Source organism: Gymnodraco acuticeps, unplaced genomic scaffold, assembly GCF_902827175.1.
Source record: "Gymnodraco acuticeps unplaced genomic scaffold, fGymAcu1.1, whole genome shotgun sequence".
NCBI lineage: Eukaryota > Metazoa > Chordata > Actinopteri > Perciformes > Bathydraconidae > Gymnodraco > Gymnodraco acuticeps.
This window is the reverse complement of record NW_022990485.1, coordinates 407,501-426,652: the sequence shown is the minus strand read 5'-3', so window position 1 is coordinate 426,652 and position 19,152 is coordinate 407,501. Positions and strand designations below refer to the sequence as shown.

At 46.5% G+C, this 19,152-nt stretch overlaps 2 protein-coding genes across 3 annotated transcripts; both read right to left on the bottom strand.

Moving 5' to 3' along the window:
- Nucleotides 1–220: 220 nt before the first annotated feature.
- Nucleotides 221–4,563, bottom strand: LOC117552788 (uncharacterized protein K02A2.6-like). The gene is made up of 2 exons (XM_034226418.1): nt 2,068–4,563; nt 221–1,707 (listed from the first exon to the last, which is right to left on the bottom strand). The coding sequence occupies exons 1-2, from the start codon at nt 4,112–4,114 to the stop codon at nt 221–223; spliced, it is 3,534 nt and encodes a 1,177-aa protein (XP_034082309.1). The 5' UTR covers nt 4,115–4,563.
- A 7,108-nt stretch (nt 4,564–11,671) lies between these two features.
- LOC117552805 (muscle M-line assembly protein unc-89-like) lies at nt 11,672–13,441 on the bottom strand. Of its 2 annotated transcripts, none has more exons than XM_034226450.1 (4): nt 13,385–13,441; nt 13,249–13,307; nt 11,805–13,171; nt 11,672–11,727 (listed from the first exon to the last, which is right to left on the bottom strand). In XM_034226450.1, the coding sequence occupies exons 1-3, from the start codon at nt 13,405–13,407 to the stop codon at nt 11,808–11,810; spliced, it is 1,446 nt and encodes a 481-aa protein (XP_034082341.1). In that variant the 5' UTR covers nt 13,408–13,441; the 3' UTR covers nt 11,672–11,727; nt 11,805–11,807. The 2 variants fall into 2 exon arrangements, with proteins under 2 accessions (XP_034082341.1, XP_034082342.1); XM_034226451.1 differs by having other exon boundaries at nt 11,805–13,168; nt 13,385–13,440.
- Between the last annotated feature and the right edge of the window lie 5,711 nt (nt 13,442–19,152).

The following is a 19,152-nucleotide window of genomic DNA, read 5'->3' as shown; positions in this document are numbered from 1 at the left end:
TTCCTTTAGCTGTAAACAACATCAGCATGTCACTTTAAAGTGCAGGTAAGAGCTACATTGTGTAAAGCTAACACTTTAACATTGTCAACCTCCAATACATGAAAACAATTACAATACTGATTAACCATGCAAGTACCGATACAAAACTATAATAATATCCAACAATTCTTTTTTTTTTCTTAACAGTCCAACAGACTTAGTGACAATGTTCCCAGTTGTATCACAGGTTCAGTCTCTGCGGCGGCCGTAACAGGCGACCACACCGCGAGTATACAGCTTGGCTCTCTGTACTCACTGGCTTCCCTGGTGTCAAACCCCGCCCTTGCGCCGGGACCCCTGGAGAGTGAGGAGGCTCCCCCAAACCTGTGTCATCCTGGACCGGGTCGGTTCGAGCTCCACCTGCAGCCCTCTCTGCGTTGACATGGCCCCGGTCCGTGTGGCTGCTCTGCTCCGGCCCTACCAGCTGTCGCATCCGGGCTGAGCGCTCCGCAACCCGCAGATCCACCCGGTTTCTCCCGTAGAGCGTGCCGTCCACCTCCACTACGAATGAGCGAGGAGCGACTTTCTGGAGGCATTGACCCAGTTGCCAACGGCCTGTGCGATCTCCTGGAAGAGGCCTCATCCTTATGTGTTCCCCAACATTCAGTTCTGGTAAGTCCCTTGCCGATATGTCGTAGGCGGATTTTGCAAGCCGCCGTTTCAACCGCAGCTTCTCCGTCACTCCCGTCACTAACCACGGTTGCAGCAAGCTGTCCGCAACCGGCAGCGAAGTCTTCAGCCTTCGTGACATTAAGCGTTGGGCTGGACTGCTGTCCAACCCCTCTGTGGGCGTGTTGCGCCAATGGAGAATGGCCTGCCATTTATCCGTGCCATCCAACTTTGCCCGCTTGCAGAGTGATTTCACTATCTTGACAGCTGACTCAGCTTTGCCGTTTGATTTTGGATATCTGGGTGAGGATGTGACATGGTTAAATCCCCACTTTGCAGCAAACTTCCTGAACTGTTCACAGGCAAACTGTGGGCCATTATCTGTGAGCACTTTGTCTGGCTGTCCGTAGCGTGCAAATTGAGATTTACAGCATGTGATGAGAGTGTCAGCTGATAGATCCGGCAGAAGATCAATCTCCCAGAAGTCTGAATAGTGGTCCACTAGGACGATGAAATCTTGGCCAGCGTAAGAGAAGATATCCATACTCACTGTTTGCCATGGACGTGTTGGGATATCATGCGACATGAATGATTCCTTCTGCTGGGCTCGTGCATATTCATTGCATGCAGAGCAGTTCGACACATAGTCTTTTATCTCTGTTCTCATGTTTGGCCAGAACAGCGTATCCCTGGCGCGCCTGTAACATGCCTCCCCCCCGATGTGGCTGGTGTGTATGCGTCTTAACAACTCTGCCCTCAAGGCCTTAGGGATAACAACGCACTTTCCTCTGTATAGCACACTGTTTTGCACGTTGAGCTCATCCCTGAAGGGCCAGTATTCTCGCACCAAGAGGGGGGTGTCCTCTTTGAAATCAGGCCATCCCCTGAGGATTACTGATGTCAAAGCTTGTAATACATCGTCCATCTCTGTGTGCTGGGCAATTTGGCGAAACCTGAAGTCAGTAACATCCAGATGCTGTGCCTGATCCAGCTCTGAGTCCTCCACCTGAAAGCTGTCCATGGAACACACCGCCTGTCGTACATAGGGGGTGTCGGAACCACGATACGGTGGAGTGGCCCTGCTTAGAGTGTCACTGACATACATCTCCGTGCCTGGTTTGTAAACAACATCCAGATTGTACCCCTGGAGCTGCAGTAACATGCCCTGAAGGCGTTTAGGCGCATTCATGAGGGGCTTCTTAAAGATGGTGATCAGTGGTTTGTGGTCTGTTTCTGCAGTGATTGTGTCCCTGCCGTATAGGTACTGGTGAAATCTCTGGCATGCAAAAACTATGCTTAAACACTCTTTCTCTATTTGAGCGTAGTTTTGCTCAGTCCGTGTCAGTGCGCGTGAGGCAAAGGCTACGGGCTGCCCCTTTTGCAGCAAGCAGCACCCCAGTCCATTCAAGCTGGCATCACTCTGGATCGTTACAGGCTTTGTGACGTCATAATATTTGAGAACCGGCGTGTTGGTGACCATCCGCTTTATCTCGCGTATTGCATCATCGTGTTTTGGCAGCCAGTGCCATGCTGTGTCCTTATCCAGGAGTCTGCGAAGAGGCTCACAGATCTCCGATAGCCCTGGCAGGAACTTAGCCAGATATGTCACAAACCCGATCATGCGTTGCACTGCCTTAGCATCCGTGGGCGTCGGCATGTCCAACACTGCTTGAGTTTTCTCTGGGTCGATTTTCAGTCCTTCTGTAGACAGTACATGGCCGTGGAAATGTACAGCTTTGAGCTTGAACTGCAGCTTGCGTTCACTCAATCTGAGCTTCACAGCCCTGCACCGTTGCATGAGAGCTCTTAAGTTGGTGTTGTGGTCCTCTTCAGCCTCTGCGTCCGTATCGCCACACCCGACCACCAGGATGTCATCCGCAATAGGCTCGATGCCAGCCAGGCCTGATAGCAGCTCATGTTGCTTGCGCTGATAGATCTCTGGCGCCACTGAGACTCCAAACGGGAGTTTGAGCCATCTCATCCGACCCCATGGGGTCCAGAATGTCGTCAAGCGGCTGCTTTCCTCATCAAGCTTGCACTGGAGAAAGGCGTCACGAGCATCAACCAGTGTGAAGACACGAGCCTTGGGCAGTTTGTACAAGACGTCTTCTAGCGTTGGCATGTGGTAATGGGACCTGAGAAGTGCCTGATTGAGAGGCTTTGGGTCAATGCAGATTCTTATCTTGTCTGGTTTAGCTACTGTCACCATGTTGCTTATCCACGCTGTTGGCTCTGTCACTGGCGTAAGGTTGCCTGCTTTCACATGTTTGTCCAGCTCTTCCTTAACCCGGGCTTTTAGCGCTACAGGGACATTTCGTGGTGAGCACTGGACTGGTGTCACTTCAGGGTTCAGATCGAAATGAATATTACCTGGGACTGACTCGATCGGGTCATGGAAAACATCATGAAAGTCTTTCAGTAGCATTTCTTTTGTGAGTGGCATAGACTGGCTTGCATCAATAGTGTTCACCTCCGCTGGCAGTAGTTCTCTTGGAATAGTGAATTTCACAAGGCCCAGATCAGTGCATGCAGCACCACCGAGCAGGGGCTTTTGTTTGGTGTTCACTATCTCAAACACAAGTCTGTGTATTTTCCCCCTGACCACACAGTCAGTGTGAAATTTCCCCAGGGATGGCATGTATGTATCAGAGTACAGCTTTAGCCTTGTTCTGGTCGGCTGTAAGGCTGTCTTTGGTGACAGTTTCTCTTTAAACTGGCGGCCCATAACATTGCAAGTGGCCCCTGTATCTAGCTGGCATAGCTGTCTTTTCTTATTCAGGTGTAGGTGTACAAACCATTTGCGTCCAGGTGCTTTCACATTCCCCACATATTCAGTGACATTGTATAGGTTTTCACTTGTATCCGAGTCCCCTTCAGTTTGCTGTACATCCTCAACAACATTAACTTTTCTTGTTTTCTCTGCTCTGCTGCTGGCCTGACATACTTTTGCAAAGTGATTTGAAACGCCACATGCTCGGCAGGTCTTACCATAGGCTGGGCACTGCTCTCTGCCCCGTTTGTGTCCATTTCCACAGTATTTGCAGGTCCACTGCTGCTCTCTCTCAGCCGCTGTGTTTCTTTCAGCTGTTTTCCACTGTATTTTGCGTCGTCCGCCTTGCCTGTCCACCATAGAATTAATACTGTCCACCTGTGCCTGCGGGCTCTCAATAAGCCTCATGCGTGACTCCGTCAATTCTGCAAGGCGGCAAATCTCCACAGCTGTTGGCAGCGTTAGGTCCCGTTCACGCAGCAGTCTCCGTCTGGTGCTCTCGCTGGCAATACCGAGTACCAGCCTGTCCCTAATCAGTTCATCTTTTAGGTCACGGTACTCACATGATGATGCTTTTTCCCTCAGCTTTATTATAAAGCTATCGATCGGCTCGTCCGGTCCTTGTTTGCAGCATCCAAACGTGTATCTCTCATAAATCACATTTTTTTGCCGGCTTGAAATAATCCCCCAACGCATCCAAGATTGTTTTGGGGTCTTTCTTTTGTTCCTCGGTCAGCGTGACGTTGTGCATATATATATATGCCGGCACTCGTTCCCCATAAGCCGTCTCAGCGTGGCTGCCTGCACCGCATTCGTTTTTTCGGTCAGACCTGTAGCGAGCATAAAGTCCTCAAATTCTGCTCTAAAAACCTCCCAGTTTTTGGCTATATCACCAGACATATGCATGCCCTCGGGTGCCGGAATACTGTTTGTCGTCATGACGTGAGTTTTCTTGAGCTTTTAGTCCAAGAAGACCACTTCTGACACCATGTTTCAGTCTGCAGCTTTATTCCGTAACTCACAACTCCATCACATGTATATTCCCGCGCTTGCGGATATAGTACATCACAGTGTAAGCCTGTGTCAGCATGCAGTTTACTAAAGCGCCAACAGGCGTCACTATATAGCAGGCATTAACAGATGCCCATATCTGTAACAGCAGGCTGATGTGTTTTAACTAGGGCCGGGACTTTAACGCGTTAATTAAGATTAATTAATTACACAAAAATTAACGCGTTAAAAAAATTAACGCATTTTAATCGCACTTATTTTTGCACCGCGGAACGTTTCTCACTGGATGAGTTTCAGGCGTACCGATTATACTGGAGCACCAACTAACGTTCATGACTTCAGACAACAACAACAAACCACAGTGAACAACAGTGGGAAATGTTGTTTTAAAAAACGGACGGATGGAAGCGTCGATAAGAGCACGGTTGTGTGCAAATTATGCAAAAAGGAATTCGCATATCACCGCAGCACATCAAGCCTCAAGTATCACCTCAATGCAAAACATATAGCAGCTAGCGTGGACGTTAGCCTCTTCTATCGCGTTCACACCAAAAAGAGCCGGTACTAAAATTAGTTCACCCCACGAAAGTCCCTGCTAGAGAGCAGGGACTTTCGTACGGCTCTCTTGTGAGAAGAGAGCTATATGTCTGATTGGCTGGGCGGATTGCAAACCACGCCCCGTAAAACTCCCAAAAAGTTTTGTGAAGCCGCCATTGTCGCCATATCCTCGCATTAGCATTATTAGCATTAGCCCAGCGCAGAAACGCAGAGAGACTAACTTATGGCAACACAAAATAAAACATGGGAGCGGTGGAGATGAGGAGGTGTCGGCGTTCTGGCGATTTACTCGGAAGGCTTCAGTAGAAGCTGCTGGGACAACCAGCAGCTTCTACTGAAGCCAGTCCCCAACTCCGGGGACTTCCGGCCGGGGACTTTGGGCGGCAGTATACGCCGTGAAGTGGTTTGCGGCCTGCCAGTAAACCCAAAGCAGAAGAAGAAGAAGTGACGTCAGCGGCTTCATTTGCCTAATCCACCCCCAGGTTCAAAGAGTTCTCATGAACTAAGTTCTCATGAACCTTTGTGGGAAAAGTACTGCGGTGTGAATGCGCCTAATGGTATACTAAAATCCATGTGAAAAAAATTGCTTCTCACTGTTCTCAGGTCAAATATTTATATGTGATTAAAAATGCGATTAATTTCGATTAATTAATTACAAAGCCTCTAATTAATTAGATTACTTTTTTTAATCGAGTCCCGGCCCTAGTTTTAACCACACACACACCTATATATACACACACACACGCGATTTAAACGCAGACTTTTGTTCCTCCATGTTTCGTTGTTATTGTTTCACTGAGCGAGCGGACCCGCGATTTTTTTTCAAACGCTTTTTTGGTCCATCTGCGGCGGTAATAGGTTTTGTGCGCTGTGATGATTCGGCTGTACCTACTATGAATATTAAATGTTGAGAGGAAATCTTTCCACCAATAATTCCAATAAGTAATCCAAAATGTATTCACTTCAGGTTTACGAAAGTAACTGTAATCAGATTACTCGTTTTTCAAATGTAATGCGAGCTGAATACAGTTACTTGATTTTTGTATTCTGATTACGTAACGCCGTTACATGTATTCCGTTACAACCCAACCCTGTTTGTAACTAAATGATACATGAATTGAAGCAAAACACGGTATAAACTGAGGAGTGACTCCCGTGAGGTTCATGTATTTTCTTCACTCCGCTGGGAAACTGCTCTCATGTCAAGAAGCATCAGATCAGTGCATGCGCTGCATCGTCCAATCAGTGAGCGATACACAGTAAGGGGGCGGGGCGAGTGTCTGAGGATTTCATCGAAGGATGGTCTGGTGGTTCCTCGGTTATCGCTCCTCGCTCCTCGATCCTCGGTCCTCCGGCAGAAATAAGAGCCATTGGGACGCTACTCAAGATGGCACAGACAAATCAACTTCCGGTGAGACCGAGACCGAGGAAATGAAAAATAAAAGAAGTGAGAAGGGCCCAACGACATGTTGACTGTAGTGGGGTTTGAACATATGACCCGCTGATCTGAACACCAACGCACAACCCACTACACCACACGCCTTTTTTTGCTTGTATTTTAGTACTGTTATTGGTTTTGTGAATATCTTTAGGACAAAGAAAAACAAGATTCAAGTTTGAATGTTCATTTGAGTTTTTCTTTTGTTACAATTCCTTTTTGTTGGCTATGGTATTAGAGACTGTGTGCATGTTTGTCTGTCCTGCTTTCAGAATAATCATATATACTGTTATGTTATAAACTACAGGCCTGTCTCTCTCCTCCCGTTCCTGTCTAAATCACTTGAACGCGCTGTCTTTAAACAACTCTCCTGTTATCTCAATCAGAACAACCTTCTGGATCCGCACCAGTCTGGTTTCAAGGCAGGTCACTCCACAGAAACTGCTCTCATTGCTGTCACGGAGGAACTGCACACTGCCAAAACTGCATCCCTCTCCTCTGTCATCATCCTGTTGGACCTGTCTGCTGCATTCGACACGGTGAATCATCAGATCCTCCTTCGCACTCTCCAAAAACTTGGAGTTTCAGGCTCTGCACTTTCCCTCCTCACCTCATACCTGAAAGACCGTACCTACAGGGTGACTTGGAGAGGGTCTGAGTCCGACCCTTGTCAATTAACTACGGGGGTCCCTCAGGGCTCTGTTCTTGGTCCCCTCCTCTTCTCCCTGTACACAAACTCGCTCGGATCAGTCATTAGCCCGCATGGTTTTTCTTACCACTGCTACGCTGACGACACCCAATTAATCCTGTCCTTTCCCCGCTCAGAGACCCAGGTCGTCGCACGCATCTCTGCTTGTCTAGCTGACATCTCTCAGTGGATGTCTGCTCACCACCTCAAGCTCAACCTTGACAAGACTGAGCTGCTCTTCCTCCCGGGAAAAGATTGTCCAACTCTTGACCTGACAATCAACATCGGCACCTCAGTTGTTTCCCCGACTCAGACTGCAAGGAATCTGGGTGTGACCCTAGATAACAACCTGTCCTTCACTGCAAACATCGCTGCTACAACCCGTTGCTGCAGATACACGCTTTACAACATCAGGAAGATACGTCCCCAGCTGACTCAGAAAGCGACTCAGGTTCTGGTCCAGGCTCTCGTCATCTCACGCCTAGACTACTGCAACTCCCTCCTGGCTGGTCTACCTGCATGTGCCATCCGACCTCTGCAGCTCATCCAGAATGCAGCGGCTCGTCTGGTCTTCAACCTTCCTAAATTCTCCCACACCACTCCGCTCCTCCACTCCCTTCACTGGCTTCCGGTAACTGCTAGAATCCACTTCAAGACACTGGTACTTGCTTACCATGCTGCGAATGGATCTGGCCCTTCCTACATCCAGGACATGGTTAAACCGTACACCCCAGCGCGTGCACTACGCTCTGCATCAGCCAAACGACTCGTTGCGCCCTCGCTGCGAGGGGGACCCAAGTTCCCATCGGCGAAAACACGTGGGTTTGCTGTCCTGGCTCCAAGATGGTGGAATGAGCTCCCCATTGACATCAGGACGGCAGATAGCTTGCACATCTTCCGGCGCGAACTGAAAACTCATCTCTTTCGACTCCACTTCGAGCGTTAGAACTATTAACGAAGCACTTTTATACTAATAAAGGGTTGGCTTACCTAAAGCCAGTTGAGTAGCACTTGAAATGTTTGGCTCTATGAAACCTGATGTACTTATATGATTCTGTTTTCTTCAAGGTTGTGTCTTCCTGGTCGAATGTACTTATTGTAAGTCGCTTTGGATAAAAGCGTCAGCTAAATGCAATGTAATGTAATATAATGTAATGTAATGTAATGTAATGTGCTCACTCCGTCACAAACACATGCGTCTTCATTAAGATAAAACAATTAAATACACTTGCAAAAACAGTTTTAGGCACGCTACTTCTGTACTTGTGTTAAAGTGTTTTATACTACATTGGCTGTTTGAGTAAACCATTCTTGTGATATGATTGATTTAAGGGCGGTGCGACACCTCTGCCAGCGAAGGTGGAGGCTGTTGCGGCTTTTCCTCGCCCACTCACAGCCCGGTCGCTCCATGAGTTTCTGGGAATGGTGACTTTCTACCACCGTTTCATCGCCCGGGCCGCACACATCATGCGGCCGCTGTATGAAGCGTTGAAAGGCAAGACCCCCGTCCAGGAGATCGACTGGACAGCAGAGGCGGACGGCGCTTTTGCTGAGGTCAAGACCGCGTTGGCTCAGGCGGCTTTGCTGGCACACCCATCATCTACGGCTCCCATCTCCATCACCACGGACGCGTCGGACTACGCGGTCGGCGCAGTGCACGAGCAGTGGGTGGAGGGCGCTTGGCGGCTGAAAAAGGCGAGCGGCTGCCAAGCGCCCTCCACCCACTGCTCGTGCACTGCGCCGACCGCGTAGTCCAATGCCTTTTTCAGCCGCCAGCTGACGCCTAGAGAACGCAAATACAGCGCCTTTGACCCGGAGCTCCTCTGACTTTATTTGGCCGTGCGGCACTTCCGTTTCATGCTGGAAGGCCGTGAATTTACGGCGTTTGTCGACCACAAGCCGCTCACCTTCGCCATGTCAAAAGTGGCGGAGCCTTGGTCGGAACGTCAGCAGCGGCAGCTGTCCTACATATCGGAGTTCACTACGGACATTAAGCACGTGGCTGGCAAGTCGAACCTGGTTGCTGATTGCCTCTCCAGGGTCGTCATCGGTGCCGTCCAGTTGGGCCTGGACTATACTCGCATGGCGGCGGACCAGGTCACAGATCCCGGCGTCCAGGCTCTGAAGGTGGAGAGCGCGGGGCTGCGCTTGGAGGACGTGGTGTTCGGCGACGCGGGCATTACTCTCCTGTGTGACGTCTCTACGGGCCTGGCGCGGCCTGTCGTCCCTGCCATCTGGAGGCGTCCTGTGTTCGAGGCTGTGCACGGCCTGTCACACCCCGGCGTTAAACCTTCGGTACATTTGGTAGCGGCGAAGTTCGTTTGGCAAGGACTGAAAAGGGACGTGAGGACTTGGGCCAGGGAGTTCGTGGCTTGTCAACGCGCTAAGGTGCACCGCCACACGAAGGCCCCGTTGGAGCGTTTCCTAGTGCCTGAGAGGAGGTTTGATCACGTCAACATTGACCTGGTTGGTCCGTTGCCTTCCTCTCAGGGGTTTTCCTACCTCCTCACCATGGTGGACAGAACGACCCGTTGGCCGGAGGCGGTTCCGCTCGTTTCGACATCAGCCGCAGACGTTGCCCGGGCCTTCATTGCAACGTGGGTGTGTCGTTTTGGCACCCCGTCAGACATTTCCTCAGACAGGGGCTCTCAGTTCACGTCCGAGCTCTGGAACGCTGTGGCAGGCGGTTTGGGGGTTAAGCTGCACAGGACTACCGCTTACCACCCTCAGGCTAACGGCCTCTGCAAGCGCTTCCATCGCTCCATGAAGGCGGCCCTCAAGGCCGGCCTTACGGACGGTAACTGGGTCGACAAGCTGCCCTGGGTGATGCTGGGCCTGAGGACCGCACCTAAGGAAGATCTGCAGTGTTCTACAGCGGAGATGGTCTACGGTCAGCCGCTGAGAGTTCCGGGGGATTTCCTCCCAAATGCATCAGCTCCCTGGTCTGCCACGGCCCAGCGAGTTTTTCCCGCGTGACGCGGCGGAGGCTTTCGCTCCAGTCCCGACTACTCAGCACGGTGCGCCAGGGTCTCAAGTTCCCGCGGAGCTATGCTCGGCTGGGCACGTCTTCATTCGTCACGACGCACACAGAGGCCCCCTGCAGCCCCCTTATGATGGACCTTTCCGGGTTTTGGAACACGGTGAAAAACACCTGGTGGTCGACATGGGCGGTAAGGCTGAGCACGTCTCGGTTGACCGGGTGAAGGCTGCTCACTTGGACGTGGACCGGCCGGTGGTGCTGGCTCGGCCGCCGAGACGGGGCCGACCCCCGGCTTTGATTCCTGTCAGGGAGTGTGGACCTGTTGTTCCGGTCCCTCCTCTGTCAGGGGCCGCACGGGCGGAAGTCGCTGTACCGACTCCGGTGCGCAGGCGGATTGTTCCTCCCTGCCTTACGGATTTTGTTTACACGTGAATTCTGGGGGGGCTTGTGTGGTGACACGTTATTGGACATAATTCACCTCTCGTATTGTGTTGCCACACGGACCCTTTAGTGGGAACACCTGTAGCGTTAGCTTCCATTCCTGCTAGCTCGTCAAGCAGAGCAGTTCATGTGATAACCTCTGTTATTAATGGCTAATAAAGATTGGAACTCTGTTCTTAATACACCGCCTCCGACTCCCTTTTCCTGGCACTACAATACACAATATTATAAATCAGTTCATAGTCATCAGAAAATTAGTGGCCGGTGAATTAACTTCTATAAATGTTTGGGTTAAAACAACCCATATTCTTCAAGAAGCTTGTACTGTTCGGTATGGCAGTTTGACACTGAAGCTTCGAACGGAGCTTCAACCCTGGACTTCCTATTCCATAGAAGCAGTGCTTCGAAGCTTGCTTCAAATCACGTGACATATTACGTCCGAAGCAGCAACTGCTTCAAATCAAAGTGATTTGATGCTTCATTCAAAGCTTCATTTTGCCATCACTACTGTTCGGTCTTAGTGTATCTTTACATTCAAAGTTTCATCAGACTACAATTTTAAATATAAGGCAATATATTATAAACATGTAATCCAATATGGCCACAGTCTACACTAGCATGTACACTTTCATTCAAGTTGAGGAACTTTCAAGTGCAGACATTGGGATAAGGAATCACATGTTTTAAGTTTAGTGCTCAATGTCTATCAATTGACTTGTACATTTAGTGGGAGCCCCTTAAAGTGATAAGATATTTTACCACTTGAGCTAAAACCTAAGAGTCACATTATAAAGAGTGCCACTGGTAAAGGTCAAAGTAAAAAGTCCAACTCAAAAGCAAACACTGCATTGTTGTAAGAACCAGTGTGCCACATAAGCAGATATCTCACACTTTTGTAAATTTGCAATAGTTTAAACTAGAACTATTGAGACATTTGTTTTTGCTAAGGGGATTTTCACAATCTTTTGTCAGCGCTGTAAAGTATTAAGATACATTTTCCAAATTTGGTTTGTAAAGGAAACATTTTTGCAACACACCTTTTAGACACTAGAGGGCACCAAGCTTACATCCACAAGCATTCATGCTTAGGCATTCACCATCCCACAATACAAGGTGAAGTAAAGACACAACCAGGTGGTAAATTAATGTATTTATTTAAAAATAAAATATTCATCCGAGGACACCAGCTGCACCTGTAAGAACAAACACACATTAGTCACCAGGTTTAAGTTAATGTATAGAACAGCAAGAAAGCGAGCATAGTACTCACCTGCTATTGTCCCCACTTTGGACTGACACGAAACCATTTGGCATTTATGTGAGCACTCGGGACTTGAGGTTTGGGAGGAGCAACCTGAGGAAAGATGTAGGTCTGGGGTTCAGCCTCTCTCTGAGGGGCCACGTAGGCCCTGTTGGGAGCCTCGTAGGCCTGGTTCGTTGCTTGCCGCCGAGGGGCTACGTAGGCCTTCTTGGGAGTCTCGTAGGGCCTGTTGGGAGTCTCGTAGGGCCTGTTAGGAGTCCTGTTGGGAGTCTCGTAGGGCCTGTTGGGGGTCCTGTTGGGAGTCTCGTAGGCCCTGTTGGGGGTCCTGTTGGGAGTCTCGTGGGCCCTGTTGGGAGTCCTGTTGGGAGTCTCGTGGGCCCTGTTGGGAGTCCTGTTGGGAGTCTCGTGGGCCCTGTTGGGAGTCCTGTTGGGAGTCTCGTGGGCCCTGTTGGGAGTCTGCTGCTGGGGAGCATTGTAGGCCTTGTTGGGAGCATTGTAGTCCTTGTTGGGAGCCTCGTAGGCCTGGTTTGTTGCTTGCCGCTGAGGGGCCACGTAGGCCTTGATGGGAGTCTGGTAGGCCTGCTGGGGCTTCCTGACACTCACTTTCTCCTGCCCAGGAGCCTTCAGCCGTCTGATAGCATAGCCACCAAGTTGATCAGGGATGATGTGGGTCTTGGTCGGGGCAAACTTCTTACCAGAGGTTCCCTCTCTGGATGATTTGGAGTCGTAGCTCATTGAGAAACTGCGAGGCTTGAAGATGGGACCATTTCCTACATTGGACTTAAGAGAAGTGCCATAACTTGAGGTCATGGAAGTAGCCTTGTAGCTTCCTCGGGCATTTCCTGCATTCCCTGAAAACAGTCTACTCTTGTATGGGTTCACAACCTCAGTCTGGCTGGGGTTTTTAGGAGCTGAGGGACGGGAAGGTTTATCCGTTTTAGACACTAGCTTAGCACGAACACTGGAGGAAGTTTTGGTCCGTGCAGGGATTTGGTTTGGCTCAGGAGCGCCGGCACCAAACAGGCTGGAAGACTTCCCCGTGTCCTTGTTGCTGCTCTTACTCAGAGAATCGCTACCGACAATAGCACTAGAAAGGCCATGAAAACGCTGTTTAGGCACACGATTCAAGTTAGGTTTTGACACTGAGCTGCCCTGCACTAACCTGACTTTAGCTAAGCCACTTTTAGCTGGCTGTGAAACAGTTTGTGTGTAGCCACCAGTAGAAGGCCCCCAGCTAAAACGACTGCCCACAGCTGAAGGTATGTTTAAGTTTCTGCTTTGAGCCTGTCTGAGTCGATTCTGGAGATAGTTGACACCAGCTTCCCGATTATTTTGCCTGAAGCCAACATATGTGTTGTTGTTCTTGCTCTGAGCTGCTAGAGAAAAAGAAAAATATTAAAGCCACAGCTATAGTCATTCACAGCACTTAAGTGAAATGTTGTGCTTAGCTCACCTTGTGAAGCCCACAAACAGCGCACATGCTCTGCTTGAACCAAGACAATAAGGAAAATCCTGCACAGAAAAGATGTAAACATCAGAGAACGCAGACAGCTAACAACAATTAACTTTGCATATCTGCAGAAACTTACCCCAAATGAACTCCACAAGTCATATTTCTCTCTCTCTCTTCCAAGACAGCAGTAAAGAACCAGTAGCCCCGAAGTGACTTGCTCTGCTTGTCTGAGCAGCAGAAAGGAGGCTTTATTGCAGCTTGCAGCCAATCAGGACCTAATGAGCTGATTGTCTGCTACTGTGCTGTCAGGGTGGCAACTGAGTGCTGTTGATTTTCTGATTTTCTGTCACCTCTGAGTTCTTAAGTCCTGTGCAAAAAACTGTAAGGTAAAACAGCAATATCTCAAACCCCTAAATGACCATTTTGTACATCAGACTTTCTCACAAAGGGTTACTCTCAGTTGTTCAAGAAACTTGTTTGTTTTTGTTGCATTTCTCAGGGTAAAATGAAGAAAGTGAAAACAGAAAACATTTGGGATTTATTGAAGTAATTGGAGAGCAAAAATATGTTTTTGTTTCACCCTGTTGTTACATTACATTACATGTCACTTGTTAGACGCTTTTATCCAAAGCGACTTACATACTCAATACTGTGGACAATCCCCACAGGAGCAATATGGGGTGAAGTGTCTCAGGGACACAACGACCAGTACTCGAGTTGAGGGGGGATGGCATCCCCCCTGAAATAAAAATGGTCAAAATCATCCCCCTTCTAAAACTGCCATCCCCCCTTTCCATCCCTTATGTAATTGTATCAATGAACGTGGCACTGGTATTACTGCTATTTCAACATTAATTTTGCGCATTTTGAGTAAAATACTGTGGGCGAGGGAGCACGCACACACGCAATGACATTTTTACCAAGTCACTGACGCTATGCTATGCGAGTGCCCTAGAGGGCGCCAGAGCGCCGTGATGCGCCTGTTTGATCGATGCCAGAAGCTGCATAGCAGCACTAGCGCAGGTAACGGTCATCACAATGGCCAAGCGACCAGGAGGACAACGCGATCTGAGGGACTTTATATTTAAAAATACTAAAAATAACATTTCAGGTAAATCAAGAGTCAGTAATCTTAGTCATTACTCATTACTTTAGTCACCAAAGGTGGAATCTATGGACATAAGCAGCAATAACAACTTAGTTTGGAGTTTAGCTACGTGTTTCTCTCGTGTTAGCTAGCTGGTAAGACTCAAAACTGTTGATGAAATGATACCACCAGCACCAGAAGAGCTGAAACCCCTCCTTCAAGCAGTGAACACTCTGGTCATCTCCACAGCTGAGTGTGAACGTGGGTTTAGTCAGATGAACATTTTAACCACAACTAGAAGCTTCCTAGAGGTCAAAAGCATGTCAGATTGCTTTTCATCAAGTGTGTTGGCCCTCCACTGAACAAGTTCAGACCAGAGGTATATGTCAAGACTTGGCTTCAAAGCCATTGCTTAGCTAACAATCCGAAAGCAAGAGCCAGAAAAATTGAGACCAAAAAACATGATTATGAAAATCTTTGGAAACTTCTATGAGATGGGGGAGAGTGGAGGAGGCAGCCATTGACAACATTGGTCCTATTTTGTATTATCTGTATAATCTTTTAATATATTTTCATATTTTGTAAACAATTTCAATTTGCACTTAATGCCCTGTTAAAAAAAGTAACATTGGGAATGTTAACATAAAATATTTGTATTTGAACTGCAATAAAATGATGACGGATCAATATTTTTCAATTTTTTTTCCTCCATTTTTTCATGAAGAATTTACATAATGATTTAATTAATTACGATACAAATGTAACCCTTTAGATACCAGTTTTGATCGTATACCAGTAACTGCTTTTTTGAAAAAATAGACTATAATTCAATATTCTAAAAACTATTTTGACTTTATTATTAGTGTAATCAGTTGATCCATCTGAATAATAAATGAGGGACTGTTAACCTACAAGATTTGTACCATATACTTCCATTATAACCACATTTCTGTATCCCCTCCCCCCCTTTAAATTAAAGTGAAACAAATATGTTGCCCTAATTGTCCTCTGCATTTGACCCTAAATGTTATTCTACTCTAATTCTAATAATAATAATAATTCCTTACATTTATTATAGCGCTTTATCAATGACTCAAAGTGCTTTACATATACACACATTACACATATATGATACATGCAATGGTCAGATACTGTGGACAATACCCACAGGAGCAAGTTCAGGTCAAGTGTCTTGCCCAAGGACACACCGGTGCCTTCTGAGGTGCCTTGGTCAAGAGCAATGAAAGGAGTATCTGAACATCCATAACATGCATGTTGTTTTAGGAGTATAATAATTATCTTTATGCTGGTAGGTCTCCCACCCTCGGCGGGTTATCAGACTAAATTATGTCCCCATATGATAAAAATCCACCATCCCCCCTGATTTATTTTTACAACTTGAGTACTGACAACGACATGTTGACTGCAGTGGGGTTTGAACATGTGACCCGCAGATCTGAACACCAACGCACAACCCACTGCACCACACGCCTTTTTTTGCTGGTACTGTTATTGGTTTTGTGAATATCTTTAGGACAAAGAAAAACAAGATTCAAGTTTGAATGTTCATTTGAGTTTTTCTTTTGTTACAAGTCCTTTTTGTTGCCTATGGTATTAGAGACTGTGTGCATGTTTGTCTGTCCTGCTTTCAGAATAATCATATATACTGTTATGTGCTCACTCCGTCACAAACACATGCGTTTTCATTAAGATAAAACAATTAAATACACTTGCAAAAACAGTTTTAGGCACGCTACTTCTGTACTTGTGTTAAAGTGTGTTATACTACATTGGCTGTTTGAGTAAACCATTCTTGTGATATGATTGATTTATGCACAAAATCCCTAGAACCATAAGCAACACAACACAGGACATTGAACAAAAAAAAACATTAAAGGTAACAAAGGGAAAGTGATTGAAATGCAAATGGAGGTGAAGTATTTGCACAAAGTTTGTAAACAGATTGTTTAATATAGTTTTGCTGTTGTTTATGCAGCCCATATTTTCTTTATTCATTGATATATTTTCACAGTTTCTAGGTTCTTTGTACAAAGTGGAGGCAGGCAAGAAAAACAAATATGTGTTTAAGAATTCAAGGTAACACAGGGGAGTCATTGATATACAAATGGTCCTTTTGGGTGTGAAGTATTCCTTTAACAGGTCTTACCTGCTGGGTTTCACTGATACTTTTCCTCTCAGCCTTAATCGTGACCTTGAGAGCGATCATATCAGTGTTGACGGCCTTGTTAAGATTATTAATGCGGACCCCTGTACCCTCCGACGCTGAAGAGACCCGGGGGCTCGCCGCCGTAATGATGCAGTCGCCCCTAACTGTGACAAACAACACATCAGAACCAGCGTGCTTCCTCCACCTTCTGTTTGCAGAAAATACATCACATACTGTAAAACCAACTTCACATCATCCAAACACGCTCCAACTTCATTTAAAGGGGCCCTATGATGCTCACTTTCAGGTTGATATCAGTATTAAGTATCTCTACTGGGTCATGTCTTCATGCTTTAATGTTCAAAAAGCCCTTTATTTTTCTCATACTGCCTGTTCTGCAGCACCTTTTTTCACCCTCTGTCTGAAACCAGAGCCCAGCCTGCTCTGATTGGATAAGCGCTTAGAGATGTCCCGCCCCTTAGCCTTTCACGTACAATGAGTTGGAGCGCTAGCCAAGTGTTACATGTTGATGTCATTATGTTCAGGAAGTAAACAAAGGAGTCCAATGTGGGTGTTTCAAGCAAGTGAGGCGGGAGTGTGTGGGAGAGAAACCCCCTCTGGAGGGAGCACAGGGATTTTAGCCTTTGCAGACCATTTACATGCACTAAAACCTATATAACACACTACAGGAAAGGGAAAACCCGAAGGACAATATGAGAAAAATAAAGCACTTTTCATATTTTGATATGTATTATTTATTTTTTTATAATAATATTTACAACAAAGAGATGCGGGAAAACATTTTTTAAAGATACCATTTTTTTTTTAAATCAATACATTCTGAAATAGTCATGTTCAACAGGGGCAAGAAGAAGCTTAAAAAAACGTTTCTGGTCCTCCCGCCCTAGCGTACATTTTTCTTGAAAATAAAAGATGAGGTCAGCGTCATGTTCGTCATGTTGTTAACAAATACTTTTTTTTGTACAAAACAACCAAAAATGTGTCCTCTTTAAAATAATATCAAATGGTAACAGATATGTGTATATTGCTTTGGAGAAGTACATATTTCAGTGTGATTTCATCTGCTTCCTGGTGTGTTTTTTTCCGTGAGGGACGCTCCACATGAAAATGCCCCCTTGCACGGTCATTGTAGGTCATACACACACACACACACACACACACACACACACACACACACACACACACACACACACACACACACACACACACACACACACACACACACACACACACACACACTCCCTGGTAGAGGCAGGTGTGATTCTTCCTCACAGACCGAGCCTGGTCCGTGGTGTTCCTCCCCTGCAGAGGCAGCGTGATGCAAGTCCCAGACAAGTGGAAGAAGAGAGATGGATCTGTCACTGTCCTATTCTCCCAAAGGACTGCAGATCAGTTCTTGAACCCTGACTTATTAAAGATCTTATTTTTCGTTTTTTACGTGCTCGAGTGTTTGACATTCACACGGTCGCAGCAAATGTCCTCCTCTCCGCCGTGAGGGAGGAGTGACACCTCGCATGCGATGACCAGATGAGTGTGGTGGCTTAGATCAAAGACACAATTTCCTGTCAGAGGAAATAGCAGAGAAGAGTGGCCTCCTTTTACATTCTTTCCATTACGCTTATCAACATTCATATGAGCAAGAAGTCCTTTCAAAGGAATCAGCAAAAACATTCCTGATAAAAAGAGCGATGTGCACAAAAATGAGAGGGTTCCATAAATCGTATTGGTACTAACGGAACTAAAGAACCAAAGTACCAGGGAAAGTCCTGCGGTGTGAATGCGGCTATTGGGATCTATTCATCAAAGAAGGCGACTCTTTTCACCTTGTGGATGATATCGCTCATTTTAACACAAAATATGCATCACGTCACGAGTGCACAGACTCTGCGTAACAGCACAGAAGTACAAAAATAATTGTTTAAGCAGAGGTGGAAGGAGTAATCAGATTATTAATGTAAGTAAAAGTAGCAATACTACAATGTAAAAGTACTAAGTTACAAGTAAAGGTCAAATAAACACTAACAAAAGTAAAAGTACTGATGCGAAAAAGGACATTTGTAGCACCAGGTAATCTATAATTATTTTATTTGAAATGTACTGTGCATTATGGGTTCATCACTTCAATGCTGCTCTTGTTCAACGTATTGTATACACCTCTGAGTAGCTTAAACCAGTGGTTCTCAAAGTGGGGTCCGCGACCCCCCGGGGGTCCGTGGCACTCTGCCAGGGGGTCCGTGAAAAGTTTTCAGATTCATTCATTTAAACTATCATGATATCATTTAAAAAAATTAAAAAAAGGCTTCATAGTTCAACAAATAATATTTTATTTTTTTAATCTAAAATAGTTCATAGATTACGTTCTAATCTAACAAATTTATACATTTAAAAATCAAGCATGTCACCCGTTACCGTGGAAACAACAATAACGGGTAGTCAGTCAGAGAGCGCCGCTGCTAGCATCATAGAGATATAACACGGCTAGCATACTACGAAGATGGACAGATTATTAGAGTTGAAGCCTTAAACTCTAATAATGTATTAAAATGTGTGTCGATATAGACATTGCATCAATAAACTAATAGTAACTATGTCAAATTGTTGTAATGGAGTTAAAAGTACATTTGCCTGC